Source organism: Saccopteryx bilineata, chromosome 1 (assembly GCF_036850765.1).
Source record: "Saccopteryx bilineata isolate mSacBil1 chromosome 1, mSacBil1_pri_phased_curated, whole genome shotgun sequence".
In the NCBI taxonomy this organism is placed as follows: Eukaryota; Metazoa; Chordata; class Mammalia; order Chiroptera; family Emballonuridae; genus Saccopteryx; species Saccopteryx bilineata.
This window is the reverse complement of record NC_089490.1, coordinates 53,190,602-53,208,181: the sequence shown is the minus strand read 5'-3', so window position 1 is coordinate 53,208,181 and position 17,580 is coordinate 53,190,602. Positions and strand designations below refer to the sequence as shown.

The following is a 17,580-nucleotide window of genomic DNA, read 5'->3' as shown; positions in this document are numbered from 1 at the left end:
TCTTATATGTTATTTTTGGTTTAATACTTGAGGGGACCTATTAGTAATGGTGAATTTTCATGTTATTGTATGACACTATTGTGACATTCAGTCCTCGTTTTTAGTGGAAAAAGGGACCTATAAAAGAAGCATAGGATATTTGAATGTTGTCTGAAGTACTAAAGGAAATATCAATGCAAGTAAATTCACAAGGATGAGTTAACTGCAAATACAGGGGGAAGTTTAACAGAAATATTATAGAATGGAATTTGTGCTATTGTTCAGATCCCTGACAATGACTACAACTTCAATAGTAACCATTGGAAGTGGAATTTTTAAGAGCTGGAAGGGCTAATTTGAGAAGGATCTGGTGTGAAATGTGGCCTTTTATAGGCTGAGAAAAAAGTTTGTTTAGTGGTCGCAGCATGAATACATGATTTGCATTGTTGGGCAAAGAAGTAAGAGCATTAAAGATATTGAGTCTTGTAGAGCACACATATACTCATTAAATTCTGGGTTAAATGTTGACTTCGGGTTCAAGTAGTATGCCACTGTAGAGGAAGGTCTGGGGAGAGCTGCAGGACAGGGTTGCTGTACTGAAGAAATCTTGAGTATCAGTAAATGTTCAACACAATCAACAGTTCAGATGCTATAGAGATGTTTACCTGAAACCGTGTATTCTTATTGATCAGTGTCACCCATTTAATTTTGAAAGAAAGAAAAAAAGTGTACATTTGGATTTCACTGAAGGGATAGAGAATAAAGGATTAATATGAAAAAAACCCCACTCTTCATTTATTTGTCAAATAAACGTTACACTTTGCAATATAGGAATGAAAGACCTCATGCCTGCCTTCAGGAAGATTACATTTTAAACAAAGGTCCCTGGCCAGGATGATTAGTGCTTGAAGGGAATGGCAGCGTGCAGATGCTCTGGCAGTGCAAACCTGGCCAGGATGATGAGTGCTTGAAGGGAATGGCAGCGTGCAGGTGCTCTGGCAGTGCAAACCTGGCCAGGATGATGAGTGCTTGAAGGGAATGGCAGCGTACAGGTGCTCTGGCAGTGCAAACCTGGCCAGGATGATGAGTGCTTGAGGGAATGGCAGCGTGCAGGTGCTCTGGCAGTGCAAACCTGGCCAGGATGATGAGTGCTTGAGGGAATGGCAGCGTGCAGGTGCTCTGGCAGTGCAAACCTGGCCAGGATGATGAGTGCTTGAGGGAATGGCAGCGTGCAGGTGCTCTGGCAGTGCAAACCTGGCCAGGATGATGAGTGCTTGAGGGAATGGCAGCGTGCAGGTGCTCTGGCAGTGCAAACTGTGCCCCTGCAGTGGAAATTGCCTATTTCTTGATCCAGTTTTCCTCACCTTCAATTCCACTCTCTCTCCTAATTATTTTAAAAAGTAAAATTTTTCAGATGTTAAACAAACAAATAAAAACCCTTAAGGCTTCAACTGGTTTCTTGGAACTCAAAAGGTGGTCCATGAACTATTAGCAGAACATCAGTTAGAGTTTTCTAGAAAATGCAGAATCTTCCTAAACATGGGCTACACCCCAGACCTACTGAGTCAGAACCTGCATTTTAACAGCCCCAACCCCCCAGATGATTCTTTTTCTCATTAAAGTTGGAAAAGCACTAATCTTGTTCACCTCAGTTTTTATAGATGCAGACATTGTGCCCTAAGCACGGTAGCAGAGCAGCATTAAAACCATTTACTGCCTGATCCCTGGTGGCGCTGGTGGATAGAGTCAACCTGGGACGCTGAGGTCCCAGGTTTGAAATCCCAAGCTTGAGTGTGGGATCAAGAGCCCAAATGTCGCTGGCTTGAGCAAGGGGTCACTGGCTTGACCTGAGCCCCCCCCCCCACAAGGCATGTATGAGAAGCAGTCAATAAACAACTAATGTGATGCAACTACAAGTTGATGTTTCTCATCTCTGTCCCTTCCTGTCTCTCTCTCAAGACAAAACTAAACTGTCTACTGATGGAGTCTTGCATGGTTTCTCTGAGAGCTGTTATTTCTTACCTACTCTCTGCTTATCAGATCTTCAGTTTCTTCTCTCTCTGTCTTGGTTCTCTTTTTAAATATTTTTGTTTAATAGAGAATGGTACCCACATGATAGAGAGCAAATTTTTAATTTATTCTTGGTTTCAGGGAAGTTTTTAGACCTATCTCTAATTTTTTTTTAAGTTGCTGCTCAGAACTTTCTTTGAAGTCAGTAGGAATTCTGTTGTGTGGTAAAAGTGAGAAATAATCTGTGGTGTTAGAAATTAGAATTAGGATCTCTTTATAGATGAATTTATCTTCCTTTCTTTGTTATATAGTTTATCCCTTAAAGAAGTCCTTTAGCTCTTTGTATCGAACTCATGGAACACACAGGTTGTGGATAGGAATAGCATACCACAGCAACTCCTTCTTTAGTGGCCTGAAATAGAGCCAGGGCTTTAAGGTTTAGGGGGTTTGACTTAAGTTTTTTTTCTGTGATATAGAGAAATAAAGATCTAAGTAGATCAATACCCCCATGTTTTAAGGGAGACTTTGGCATAGAAAGATATGGTCATAGAAGGGCAATATGACAACATGAAAGAAAAGTGAACAGTCACTGTTAGGACTGTCGTGGCAAAATGCCTTCAAACAAAAAGCCACTCGCTCCCTCCTTGTGAGAGATTTACTCTCTCATTCCTGTCTTTAAGTATTTTTTTATTTTATTTTAACTCTGGAATACGTTTTGGTTTAAGTGATAGAACAGTAAGTTCCATGAATAGGTAAATAGGCTTCCTGTAAACTATGGAATAAAATCAGTTTTCATTTTCTCATATGTATTTTTCTTTCAAGTCACTATTCAATTTTTCTATCAACTCTGATTTTGTAGAAACTCTGGTTACTGTATCACTTTGCGACTGTGATTAAATATTGTTCTACTTTGGTTTCATGTCTTGGATCTTATTTTCTACTAGAACTAGATTATTTTTAAGTCAAGTATTTTGAGACATAATTATCTAATTCAGAGCTATTTTGCATATATAGTTTTAGTAAAATAGATAGTTTAAACAGGGACACTGTAATGAGCAAGTAAATTAAATTTACTTCAGTTAGATTGAGGAACTGACGAAGGTAGCAAATTTTCTTACTGTTTAAAAATATAAAATATTTCTGAAAATAGAACATAGAATTGTTCTGCATTACTAAGAATAAAGTAGACATTAGGTTCACAACCTTTTACAGGCTGTTGAGCATTTAGAAATATAATTTTAATTTCAATATCTTTTTATAATATATTAGAATATTAATTTTGTCAACCCTATATTTTATTTTCATGCTTCTCTTAGAAATGTTTTACTTGTGGCAGAACTATTGTAAAATTGATTCATGGTTGCATATTTAAATATTGAGGACACTATTCATTTTAAATAAAATATGTTACATTTTATATGTATCTATTTACACACATATAAGGTAAATGACTTGTAGCTTTAGAGAAAAGCACATAAATTGGTTATATTCAAGGGTAAAAAATAGAGACTTGTTCTCATGGAAAAAGAAAAATGTCTTGAGTATGATGATTATCATTTAAATAAATTACAGAACTGTAATGATTTCTAAGTTTATTCCCAGAATATAACTGCGCTTCAGGAAATGGCTTTCATTGCCCCACACCTCTTCAGTTTAATAATTCTTTTCTGTTTCAGACATATTTTTAGACATAGGAGGAAGCAGCTTCCAATTGCACTGATAAATTTCATGTGTTTAATATGGAAGACAACTTTCTCCCTTTTTATTTATTTTCTATCTATGAAGTCTTTCATTAACTTTTCATCTCATTCTAAGTTTGTTGTATATTTTAGTGAGCATTATTTCTTGTCTTTGTTTTCTGGGTTCTCTATAAAACATAATGTGTGCCAGATGTGATGAGCTGCTCACAAGAATCAGTCTTGTTTCCTCGGTTTTTATGCTGTGCATTTTTGTTGGGTCAAATTAGGAGAACTAAGTTGAAACATAATTCCTAATAAGTTTATTTTGTGAAACATGTATTGTCTAATGAATTTTATGTTCTTCTGTTCTCTCTGTAGATAAACGCGTGGAAAATTGGCCTCTAATGCAGTCTCCATGGACAACGCTTTGTATAAGTACTCTTTATCTTCTGTTCGTGTGGCTGGGTCCGAAATGGATGAAGGCCCGAGAACCTTTTCAGATGCGCTTAGTGCTCATTATCTATAATTTTGGGATGGTTTTGCTTAATCTTTTTATTTTCAGAGAGGTAGGTTTACTAAATGCACTTTAAAATTCCCCAGGGTTAATGGAAATTTAAAAATTAGAATATGTGAAGCCATCATTGTAACACTGTACCCCAAGATAACTGTTAGTTACTCTAAAACTAAATTTTATATTATTGACATTTTTCATTTTTGGATAACAAAGATATAAAACCTACATAATGATAGGACAGGTGTTTAAAATGAAATTTTTAAGCAGACAGACTGGATTCTAAAATAACCCTTTTGAGCTGTTTTGACATTGGAAGTTAATTAACTTTTCTGAGACCGATTTCCCCTTAAGTTGGGGGAAATACCTACCTTCTAGGGTATCAGAGATAAATGTGAGATAGTTTTTGTATAGTGTTAGCACATGTTAAGCATTCAGCATTTAAATAGTTGCACGTATTTATTTATAATTATTACTCAAAAGCTTTAGGTTTGTAACTGATCAAAATATGCAGATGTAAAATACCTATTTCAAACTAAATATTATTATATAATATCATTGTAGTTTGGATTGGAACTAAAATGAGTTAACTGTTATACAGCTATTACTACTAATTATTGTATTATTTTCTGGGCATCTCAAATTCTCTGTGACATTTTGAAGGGACATCCTAAAGGCTAGATTGACACAGCCATTATTTAACTTGAGAGTGAAAGGAATTCATTTCCCAAAAGACTCCTTATTAGCATTGTGTATGAACCCAGAGAACTGCACTGGTGGTGGTAGGAAAATAAATAGTCCTCTCCTTTTTAAAAAAATCTTTCTTTGACAGCTTAGGCTATAGATTCTCAACTTGTTAAAAAAAAAAACTAATTTATTGGTACTTTTCCCAATTTGTTAGATACAAACCACTCTGGATCAAGAATAGAAATCAGTGCAATTTTTAGATCTGAGTCATGTTCAATCAAAATTTCTCTTAATATTGTGGAATAGATAGAATTGATATCACAGTCTAAAAGTTAGTTACATGTGATTTTTAACTGAGATTTCAGTTTGAGAATAATTTGACAGTAAAGTTTAAATTTTCCAACACATTAAATATTGAATGCCTTTGAAAAAAAATTTTTTTTTTGTATTTTTCTGAAGCTGGAAACGGGGAGAGACAGTCAGACAGACTCCCACATGTGCCCGACCGGGATCCACCCGGCACGCTCACCAGGGGGCGACGCTCTGCCCACCAGGGGGCTATGCTCTGCCCATCCCGGGCATGGCTATGTCGCGACCGGAGCCACTCTAGCTCCTGAGGCAGAGGCCACAGAGCCAATCCCCAGCGCCTGGGCCATCTTTGCTCCAATGGAGCCTCGGCTGCGGGAGGGGAAGAGAGAGACAGAGAGGAAGGAGAGGGGGAGGGGTGGAGAAGCAAATGGGCGCTTCTCCTGTGTGCCCTGGCCGGGAATCGAACCCGGGACTTCTGCACGCCAGGCCGACGCTCTACCACTGAGCCAACCGGCCAGGGTCTGCCTTTGAAAATTTTAAGATAATATTGCTTTTAAAAATAATTTCAGGGGGAGAGGAGGGACACAAAAAAATAAAAAATAGAAAAAAATAATAATTTCAACGATTACATATTGTATTTAGTGTTTTTTAAATGCTGTATCTACTAAAACTTTACTTCGAATATTATTCCCTTTTTTCCAGTTATTCATGGGATCATATAATGCAGGATATAGCTATATTTGCCAGAGTGTGGATTATTCTGATAATGTTAATGAAGTCAGGGTAAGTACATTAAAAATACTCTTAATCAGTCGAAGTAGGTCTAAGTTTATAGTATCTAGTCTGTAAAAGACATACTTTTATATAGTGGTAAAAGTGTACTAGATTGTTTTGAGTCAGTAAAGCTATCTTTTTCTTTTTTAAGTACATGATTAAAAATCTGTTTTCATACCTCCAATGTCTTTCTTTTGGTGGTGCGAGAGTGGATGCGTGTTGGATTACTAGAATGCAATGCTGTAGAAAAAAAAATCATGTTTAGTATAAAAATATTTTTGATTTTGGTTGTGTTTGGTCAAGAATAGAAAATCATAAAGAGACTTAAGTTTTTGTTAAGAAAATCTGAGGTAAAACAAATGTTTTAGGAATTATGAAATGTTTAGTGAATTAAGTATAACACAATTTGTAAAGATATAGACTCAGTTTTTATTATATTTGCAGAAAAATAAACCAATAGTAATAGAATGATATTATATTTTATTTTACAGTCACCTACATTAGTAAAATTATGTACCATTTACTCAAGTGGAAAAAGAATACATTATTAAGTTACTTTATTATTTACTAATAATAATTTACTTATTAGCTAATAATAATTTACTTATTATTTACTAACAATAAAATAATTTGTTTAATACTTATTAAACTGTTCCTGTGTACTGTGATTTATATTAAAAGTTGTATATACATAAAACAAATAAACTTGTTTTATGTTACATGTAATATATGTAGCAATAATATAATATGTAGTAGCTTCCCTTGAAAAAAATAGCTTTGTGGCATTAGGATTAGATAATATAATCAAACTGTTTTAATGTCCGTGTCCTCATTTTTCTATTAAAAGACTTATGTGCCAGTGAAAAAAATCACCTCATTGGTTGTCATATTCGTTTTATACATTCAATATACGTGTACTGAACATCAACCATGTGCAGATAGTGTGAACAGCATTGGGGACAAGGTGAAAAGACAGGAGATAAGAGAACCCTGCCTTTATGCAGGTGACATTCTAATGAAGGGTGGGAGAGGCAAACAGTAGTTATGTAAACAAATGTTCAGCAAGAAAGTAAGATCTGTGATGTGAATGAGAATGTGGGGAGTGCTTTACATAGACTTGTTGTCTAGAAAGAAAATTTCTTTCTGATAAACATCGTCAGAGAACCCCCTCAGTGTATAACTGATTTCTGGGGTCTTGCTTGGTTTGGGAGAGAGGAAAAGGAAAAGGAAAAAGTATTTAACTTGTTTTCTTTTAGGAGTACACTTAAGAGAAGAACCCCTTGGGTGGAACAACATACTAATATTTTTAGGATAAAGGTTTACAAATACTACTCTGGTAATTGTGAATCTACCCTCCTGGCATGCATGAACAGTTTTTTTAAATATATTTTTTATTTAGACAATTAAAGAAATTAGCTATTGTGAGAACTGCAATCCAGGAGGAGAAAGAACCAGAGATTCACAACAGATTGCATTTGACATTTTCCTCTCTCTCTCTCCTCCTCTTAATATTAAATGTAGTAGAATAAATATTTTACTGTTTGTTGTTACGTAGCCAAGAATATCACTTTGCAGTTTGGTGTAGCTACACAGAGTTATCTAATGCAGTTTATAAATGAAAGATAGGAATTATTTATTACTCTTCATAAAATTGTGGTTAATTTAGAGGCCCAGATGAGGTGGGGGAAAATAAAACGTTATCTCTTACCTTCTAGATAAAGTTTACTATGCCAAAATGGTTACTGTATCTTAAAGTACTAACATAATAGTGAATATTACATAGTGTGTCGCTGTGAGTGAACTATTTCAAGCCTATTTTCAACCAATTCTATAATTTTCAACAATATTCTTACTCAGGGGTATTCAGTAAATAATTTTGTACCTGTAAATTCAAACGTTAGTTTCTCTGTGCCCCATACTTTATATCATTTTCTTTTCAAAAGAAAAAAAAAAAGCCCATGATACCATGATATCCAATAGGTGCAGGAGTAAAATGAGGAAGGGATCTGCCAACTCTGAAACATCCAGGCCTGTCTGTGATTGAATCTGCCAAACCCCTGCCACACAAAGCTGTATTCAGTTATGTTCTTTGTTATTTGTACATAGGACACAGACAGAAAATACTTGATGTAAAAAAAATTGAGTTCAGGTTACTAGTATAGTAGAATTCTTGTAAAATATTTTAAAACACATATCCAGAGGTCACCTCTCACTGGATCCCTGGATTCTTAATCTCAGCATGTATAGTAATCTTTCTGTACCATCTGGTGTCTTAATTAGAGCCCAGGAAAAGAAAAGACTTATTCATGTAAGCAGGATTATATTTATGACCTAGGAAATATTCGTTGTTTCTGTTTGTTTACTTCAGTCTATCATTTAAAAAATTTTACTGCCTAACACAAACTACTGTGTTTAGGTACTTTGTTGCATGTGCTAAAATGAGAGAGACAGACACTAACAGAGATGGTTGCTACCCATAAACGTTCTCACATGAATACCTGAGGTGTATGTAGTATAGGCTAAGCATGAGCAATTGAAGTACCTTTACAAAAGAAATACCTCAGTTTTTCTACCAAATTGAAAAACAGCAATGTGAATGTGTTTATAGCTCTGTATTCAGCAGTTTGGTACTACAGGGATCCAGCTATGTAACATGAAAGTTTTCTGTATTGTTGGTACAGAGTCAGTACAGATTTAGGCTCTTGTCTTTCCTGTTTTCCCCCCATAGATAGAGGCCTTGATTTCACAGCTACTTAGGCAAAATGATTTCATTTCTTATATATTTTGTGTAGTGAAAATTACTTAGGTCTCATAATACAATGAGTAGAAAACGGTATGATGATGTCATTCTGGTGTTTTATAACATGCTTTTCTTCCTTTTTGCAGATAGCTGCTGCTCTGTGGTGGTACTTTGTATCTAAAGGAATTGAGTATTTGGACACAGTGTTTTTTATCCTAAGGAAGAAAAACAACCAAGTCTCCTTCCTTCATGTATATCATCACTGTACAATGTTTACATTGTGGTGGATTGGAATTAAGTGGGTCGCAGGAGGACAAGGTGAATATTTTCAGGAACATATCTGCATGTATTAAATTATGTAAACATTTTGGGTGGAAAGTAATGAGGACCTGAGAATTTGAGTTGGTCTATAATGTTACTTGCTTTCATGATCAATTATTTCTGCATTAATTTCATTTTTAAAAAATTTGAGGACAGTAAAGCTTTAGCTTTTTGTCTGACTACTTTAACACCAGAGATGAGCATAAAGTAATTTTAGATGTAGAAAATATTTTGATCGGGAGCAGTTTTGGTTGTTCCGATCCAAAGGAAACAAAGATCTAATTCCTCTGTCTGAAGTCTCCATCTCCAGTTCAAGGCGAGAGCCCAGTCCTGCTTAAAATAGGCCTTAAATCAGCCTGTTGGTTTTTACTCAAAGGAAATTGTATACAGCTTTGTTGATGTTAAAGATCATCTGAATTTACAGCATGGCTAAGATCTGCCTCAAGATTGAATATGATTTCTGTTATTGAGCTGAAAATAGACCATTCCTCTGATGGGGACCCATGGTACAAGTCATTATAGTACCGTTCACCTTGCTACTTTCCATTTAAAATTATTTAGAAGCCTAAGAAATGGGCATTTTTTTATAGATCTGTATATTGGCATATATGAAGGCAATAATGAGGCAATTAGAAATTTACTTAACCCATTATATGTACCATGACTTGTTTCCCAAAAGAATAATAGAATAAAAAGTAATATGGACAATAGTTATATATTAGGGCCTACTTCAACTACTGGAGTATCCCATTTGAAAGCTCACTACCTTCAAGTCCTTTGCATGTGAAGAACATTTTTTATATGTTAAAAACCTGAATCTAAACTTTAAAAATACCTACCATGATCTGAAGAGAAGGCTTTTTCAATAGTAGTATTTTACAACTTTTATTTCTAATCTTTACTCAAGATTAAGAGTTAGAAAATAAAATTAACTCATTTATTTCATATCTAAATGGTTTATTGTCCAATAAAATTTGTTTTTCTGAAGCATTTTTTGGAGCCCAGCTGAATTCTTTTATCCATGTGATTATGTATTCATACTATGGGTTAACTGCATTTGGCCAGTGGATTCAGAAGTATCTTTGGTGGAAAAAATACCTGACCATGTTGCAGCTGGTGAGTGAAATGCTTCTAAAGTTTCTTCTAGTGAAACACTGAAAATGTTTGAGTTTATTAATTGCAAAGTGCTGAGTCATTTGAGACAATTTTCTATTACAAATTCAACTTTATGCTCCAGCTGTGGGAGTTAAGGCTGCTTGTCTCTGAGCAACCTGTTCCTAGACCTGCTGATTATGGCCACTTGCTTTTTAAATGTATTTAAAAGATTAGACTACTCTGTTTTCTCGAAAATAAGACATCCCCCGAAAATAAGACCTAGTGCATTTTTTTTCAAGCTTAGAAATAAAGGCCTCCCCTGAAAATAAGACCTGTGCAGTGGTTGGCAAACTGTGGCTCATGAGCCACATGCGGCTCTTTGGCCCCTTGAGTGTGGCTCTTCCACAAAATACCACGTGCAGGTGCTACCTCGATAAGGAATGTACCTACCTATATAGTTTAAGTTTAAAATATTTGGCTCTCAAAAGAAATTTCAATCGTTGTACTGTTGATATTTGGCTCTGTTGACTAATCAGTTTGCCAACCACTGATCTAATACATCTCTAGGAGCAAAAATTAATATAAGACACTGTCTTAATTTTGGGGGAAACAGGGTAGATTGTTGTACATGGTAAAAGAATCCAAGAAATTCTTGATGGAACTCAGAGTGTGGCTGGTTATGCTGATGTTTGTGATGACATGACTACAGCATATTAATAGATGTTGATTTTTTGTTCAACAATAAATGCGAATTCTTGTTCATGGAAAAATAAGACATCCCCTGAAAATAAGACCTAGTGCATCTTTAGGAACAAAAATTTATATAAGACACTGTCTTATTTTCGGGGAAACACGGTAGCTCTTGTTTAAGGGGAATATTCTTTAAAAATATCTGTGAAGTAAATGAGTAAAGATCTAAGCACATCACAAAGGATTTACATGGACTCATATATAACTAGAAAAATAATACAATTTCTTTCATAGATATTTAAAATTTTTTTACTTAAAATGTTATTATTTCTCTCTTCATCCTGTTTGCTGTTCCATTTTTCAATTCTTGTTAATAAATCCCAAATATTTAGAATGTAAAAGCTGAATCAAAAGCATAGAGCCAAAGAAGGGTTGGGGTAAAGGAAGGGAGAAGGACCATAGAACTCCTTTTAATTCTCCAACATGAAGTTCTTGGAGAACAGAGCTAGGTGTTTTCAATTCCTAGTCACTAAAGCAGACAATTTCCGGCATATATGCCAGGAGGACTTCATAGAGCATCTGGGTGCTTCGGAATAACATGCCGAGCTAGGCACCAGCCCAGCAATCAAACTGGAAATCCAAAACCAACCTGGTAGCTGGTCTTCGAGCCTTGGAATTTATTATAATTTGCTTTAATCATAGCATGTACACAATTTTATCAGTGGAATCACATTTGGAAATACTACCATCTCTGCTTTCAGTTGCTAAACAGCTGGCTAACCAAACAGGAAACACAACTTTTGGGGAATGCTGGGTGTGAAGGATTCATTTGTAACTAGAATGCTACAGGATGCTGCCCTCAGTTTTTGTGTAAGCTGTTTACAGTTTGTGATTCCTCTTAGTAACTAATTAGTAAATGGTCCCAGGAAAATGAAGAGATGACAAAAATCACATGAACTATTGATAGCTATTTTGTTGGAGCCAGCACTTGACTCTCCTGGAACGATGCCACACCCACATACATACCCTTTCTTGGTGAGGTAGATTCTAAGAACCATTGTGAAATCAAAAGTTCTTAAAATTTGGATTTGGCCATGGAAAGTTTTTCATGTGATACAAATTTGAGGTTTACCTGGAATAAATTATTTTAATAATATTTAATATAATAATACTGATCATGTTATCCTTAAAAGAGAAAATCACAATTGTCTGTTCCAAATAGGATAGTAATTTTATGAAGGGTAGCATATGTCCAAGCCAGAAGTTCTTACAACAGTTAATCATGTGGGTCGATCTTGTAAAAACTTAACACTTTTGAACTCCATGAAGTTCATAGTTTTTATTTTGTGAGCCACTTATTTACTGATAGAATCTAAACTGATTTGCCTCTTCTTAATTAAAAGCATCTTAATTTTGGCTTTTCTCCTTTTAAAAACTCTTCAAGTTGAAAGAGATTCTTTTTGTACTTATTCTCAACTAACTACTAAATTTTACCAAAGATCTTAGTTTTTAAAGGGTAGTATTAATTAAATGCCTATAATCTGTCTGCTATTCTGTAAGAAGTTTATTTTTAAAAGAGTATAAACCAGCTTGTTGACAATTTTGTGGAAAGAAATCAGTCTAAAGATGGGAACAGCACCAAGCTGAAGGGACTCCAGTCCTCTCACTTCACTCTCTGAGGCCACTCACACTCCCTCTCACTAGAGAATATTATTCAACATTATCCAACAGCTACTCATTGAGTCTGGACACTGTGTCAAAGGTTCAGGACTCATCATCATAGCAACATAGGGGCCTGCCCTTTGGAGTTCTATACTAGTGTAAAGATGGGTGATCCAGAAGTCATCAAATGCAAAAGACAATTGCAGATAGCTATAATTCTTTTTTTTTTCCCACTCATGGATATTTATTCAAAGAAAAGGAGAACAACAATTCAAAAAGATATATGTACTCCAATTTTTAATACAATATTTGCAATAGCCAAGTATTGGAAGCACACTTAAGTCCATTGGTGGATGAATGAACAAAAAAGGATGCTTACATATATACAATGTAATATAACAAAAGAACTCTTTTTTTTCAATGGTGCTCAGGCATTTTGAGGATGCTGAGCCATATCAGCAATATGAGACAGGTGAGATGGAAACCACCTATCAGGCAGTTTCCCGAAAAAACGCAAATATTGGGTATCTGATCCAACTCTCCTTTACCTAACAAGAATCTAAGTTTGGACGTTTCCCCTGCTCAGTTCCACACTGAGTCCAATAAATCCTTATTTTACTTAATAATGGTCCCAAAGCACAAGAGTAGTGATGCAAGCAATTTGGATTTGCCAAGGAGAAGCCATAAAGGGCTTCATTAAAATTAAAAGGTGAGTACAATACAATAAAATATTTTGAGAGAAAAAGACCCCATTCACAGATAGCTATAATTCTTATGAAAAGGAAAATAAAATCCTGCACAAAATAAAAACCCTGTGGTTATTGGGATTGTGACGGCCAGCTGGGTGGAGGCACTCCAGTCCCAGTCACCAGGAAGTCATACTGAAGAGATGGCATTTGAACAGCTTCCCGAGGGAGAAAGAACCAGGTGTGGGAGACACAGGCCTACTGAATTCACACAGTCTGGCAGAAATTGGGCCTGTCTTAGCTATACAGAAGATTCTGAAGTTGTTTACTATTTACCACACATTGATTCTGTGTTTCAGGTTCAGTTCTTCGTGACCATTGGGCACACCACACTGTCTCTCTACACTGACTGCCCCTTCCCAAAGTGGATGCACTGGGGTCTGATTATCTACGCCATCAGCTTCATCTTCCTCTTCCTCAACTTCTACATTCAGACATACAATGAACCTAAGAAATCAAAACCTGGGAAAACAGCTGTGAATGGTATTTCAGCCAACGGTGTGAACAAATCAGGAAAACTGGTGACAGAAAATGGAAAAAAACATAAAAATGGAAAAGCAAAAGGAGAGTAAATTGAACTGGGCCTTAACTGTTGTTGATAGGGAGGAAGCTCCCATTTCATAAAATTTCAGGGAAAACAGAAGCAAATGAGGGTTTGAGGGTGGGGAGAAAAGGCAAATGTGCTCCTCTGCATCAGTAACCTTTAGATTGAGTCAAGTGTTAAATATGGTACCCAGATGTTTTATTTATGAAGTTTTTATTTTAAACATTTTTTTTATTAGCTTTGATGTTGTCCAAACCAAAGCAATTATTATGTGACTTTGGAGGCTCTCCCTCTGTTCACATGTTTGTCTAATGCATGAGATTTTTCATGTATCTTCTATACAGTCATTCTTCTGTCTGATGATCACAGAAACACAGTTGTTATGAGTTTTTTGGCTAAATTACTAATTACCTGCTGATTAAAATCAGTTACCTTCCATTTTCTGGTTCAAAACTAGAAATTCAGATACTTTAAAATTTGCACATTTGAATTCATTTGCTGACTGGAATGGTCGAATCTCTCCCCCTCTAGTCTGAATGTACCCTTTTGGTTCTAATTAAATTTTTAAAATCTGATGATCTCTGTAGACTTTTAGAGGCTTGATGATGATGGTGTTGGTGAAAATAAGAAAGAATTACAGTAAAATCCTTTCTGGCGACCCAGAGGTCACCGTGACTTGTGGCACAAATCACTGTGGGCAGCAGTTTTTGTGATGAAAAGGCAGCCTTTAATACTTCTGTTACTCTCAGAACTGTATTATGAAAATTAAGATTATTGTCTGATTGGAACATGAAACAACTCATGTCTTTATTAGTAACATCATAAAATAGTGACATTAATGTGCTTTTAGGAGACAGTATGTTGACTTTTATCAGACTTAATGTTTTGATTTGTGGCTGTTAGCGATTTTTCATATGTGGAAATATACCTACCTCTTCTGTTGGAAAGAACATTTAAAATTAAATAAATTTTAATTAAAAAAATCAAGGAGTCCTCTAATGTAAATTTAAATGTTCACTTTCAAATCCACTGGTATTTTTTTTTCTTTTTTTACAAATGACATACACCAAACTTTTCTGTGAAACTATTCTTCTCTTTCAATGTGTTTAATTTTGGGGTGATATTTTCCTGTGACAGAGTTGCAAGATCTAATTTATTAACTAGATATGAAGTATAAACTCATTTTGGTGCAATATTCTTGACTTCTTGGTGCTAAAGATCATTAAATTCAATGCTTGGTTGTTAAAAGGCATTTACTGTTAAGACACAAATTGAGTCAAAGTGGGAGTAGTCAGAACAAGAAAGTTAAATATGCTATTTACAAATGAAGTATTTCATGTGATATAAGTGAACAACTGGAAATTCACTAAGAAAGAGAAGTTGTACAGTGTCTTATTACATAGGTTGGATTGTTAGAGATGTCGCACAGGGATCATTATGGGAAGAGAAAATATGACCAATAAAAAAGCATGAATATTTCTGAGTATCTCAAGATGTCAAAACTGCATGTGCAGGATATATGTTGTTTGTGCAGATCTACTATTTCAGAATATTTGTAAACTGTAAAATATTTATTGTGCATTAAAATCACACACCCCCTTACAAAGGCATGCAGTATGAGAATTACAGAAAATTCGCTAATTGGTCAAAGAGGATTCACTACCTGTGTTTTTGCTGCTCAGTGTGTAATGACTAGAGATTTGTAAATCTTTGTGAACATTCTGTACTGGTTCCCCAGAGCTATTCATTCCCTGCTACCTGATTTCAGCACAATAAATATACTTCTGCTGTGGGAAAAATGATATTTTTTGTTAATCAGTTTATTATATTATAAATTATCTGCTAGATGGGTATTTATTTGATTCAGTTGTTAATAATATGCTAAATTCTGCCAATTTCAAATGCAGAAAAGAAATGAACCTAGAACTTGGGTGTTTACAATTTCTGGTAAAAAAAAATTTTTTTATGGTAGCATAGTTTTCTTTTAAAAATCAGTCACCTGTGGAAGAGCTTTTAGATCCAGACACAAAGCAGAACATTCCCCGCTAAATTAATCTTACATGTCATTTCAAATGGAAGCTCTAACACTTAATTCAGTGCTCTGTGTGTGTGTGTGTGTGTGTGTGCCAGAAAATAAAGTGTAGGAGCTCTTTTTCACATGTTTAAATCATTCAGTTCCCACTATGCCATAAGGTTCTGTATCATGGATGGTTTTAAAATTTGATAAATACAGCTTTTTCTAGTAGCTTTCATAATATCTCTACCATTCTACTAAATGGCCGGCCTCATACCCAAAAATCGGTGAAGGAGGAACACATTTGCTTTTTGCTAAAACTTTGTCACTACAGAAACATTTTCTTAGGTAGAAAACAGGGATTTTATTAAATATTTGCAATGGCGTTTTCCAAAAGAATTGAGGACAGTAGCTCTTTTTTCTGTGTTTCTTTTGACTGGTTTGCTGATGAACACTGACTGGTGACTAATTTCAGGACTAGCATTAATTTAGTCATTCTCTTTTTCTCTCTTTTTACACACTCTCTAGGCTTTCAAAAATATTTTTATATGAATAATTATATTCACAGTTTAGAACATAAAATCTTACTGTGGTTTGTTGTTTATTGGGAATATTTTAATTTCCAGGTTAGTTTCATACGTGCAGCTCAGTTACATGAATAAGAATCAAGAGGTAGAAGTGATTCTTGCTGTCTTATCCTTTTGGTAATAGAACAATTCAGGCATTATGTACTGACTGTTGGTGATGAACTTTGGAATCTCACCCTCATTAAGATGCCACATCACGCTGAGCTGGTCACACTGTCTCCGTGCTTCCCTCACCACAGCCTTCCTCACAGCCAGCGGCATCCGTAGCTGCCCTTACTGAGAAAGAGGTGACTGCAGATGTAGGCGCTCAGTGCAGACGTGGGGTCTTAGACTCAGGGTCCTACCGGCTGCATTGAAGTAGGACTGTAGAGCTGAGAGGCCCGTGATGCTGAGCTCCATAGACAAGAGCCCAGCGTCTGAGCAGGAAGCATAAAACCTGTGTAAATGAGATTGGTCACCTGCCACTCTGCGTGCAAGCCGTTTTGACGAAGTAAAGGACTTTGGAGAACAAGTCCTTAATAGTGTATTTTGGAATTCATGTTTAATCTTAGGTATTTTAGACAGATGATATCTGAACCAGAAGTAGAGTTGTGAAAAGTTGGAGAAATAGACACCGATTCCTTGTTGCAAAACTCTGCAAATCATACAAGTATTAGAAGCTGGTTTTCTTAATATAAAATATAGAGGGAAGGCACAGCTTTTTATTTTGTTATTTTTTAAAGTTTTAAAAATGGTAGGATGGAACAATTCCTTTATTCCTTAAGGGGATTAGAGATCTAAATTAAAAAAATTGATATATGGTAACTAGTACCAGATGAAGACAGAATCTAGAACACATCACTCACTAAAAGAGCACTGTGACTTAGGAGAAGGTGGTCAAAGCTGTCTTTAGATGATTAACAGGAATTCTGGATGGGTAAGGGATGATCTGAATTATCCCTTGAAGTTCCTTTAGACTTAGAGGTCTAAGTTTTGCTACATCCTTTGAGAAATTAAACTTTTTTTTTTTAAAAAGCCCTTATCTTAGGTCTTTTTTCTTTCCTTTTTTTTTTTTTTAACACAAAATCATGTTTACATGTTCACATGTGAACACATTTTCCCTCATACCTTCATTCCTTGGAGATACATCTGGTTTTAAATAGAAATTCAACTACAATTTTATTTTTCCCATTCATATAGGTGAAGTTTTCCCAGGGAATGTGTCCTTAACGTAGTATCTCCTTTGAGAATAA

The 17,580-nt window shown here is 35.3% G+C and overlaps 1 protein-coding gene across 1 annotated transcript in view; it reads left to right on the top strand.

Annotated features, from left to right (window-relative positions):
* The window catches only part of ELOVL4 (ELOVL fatty acid elongase 4), a 33,450-nt gene extending 17,901 nt beyond the window's left edge, over positions 1 to 15,549 (top strand). Inside the window, exons 2-6 of the mRNA XM_066253976.1 lie at positions 4,047 to 4,234; positions 5,878 to 5,958; positions 8,836 to 9,007; positions 9,999 to 10,126; positions 13,503 to 15,549. Coding sequence (XP_066110073.1) covers positions 4,047 to 4,234; positions 5,878 to 5,958; positions 8,836 to 9,007; positions 9,999 to 10,126; positions 13,503 to 13,775 — 842 coding nt within the window. The 3' untranslated portion in view covers positions 13,776 to 15,549. The remainder of the gene's footprint in view (positions 1 to 4,046; positions 4,235 to 5,877; positions 5,959 to 8,835; positions 9,008 to 9,998; positions 10,127 to 13,502) is intronic.
* Positions 15,550 to 17,580: the final 2,031 nt, after the last annotated feature.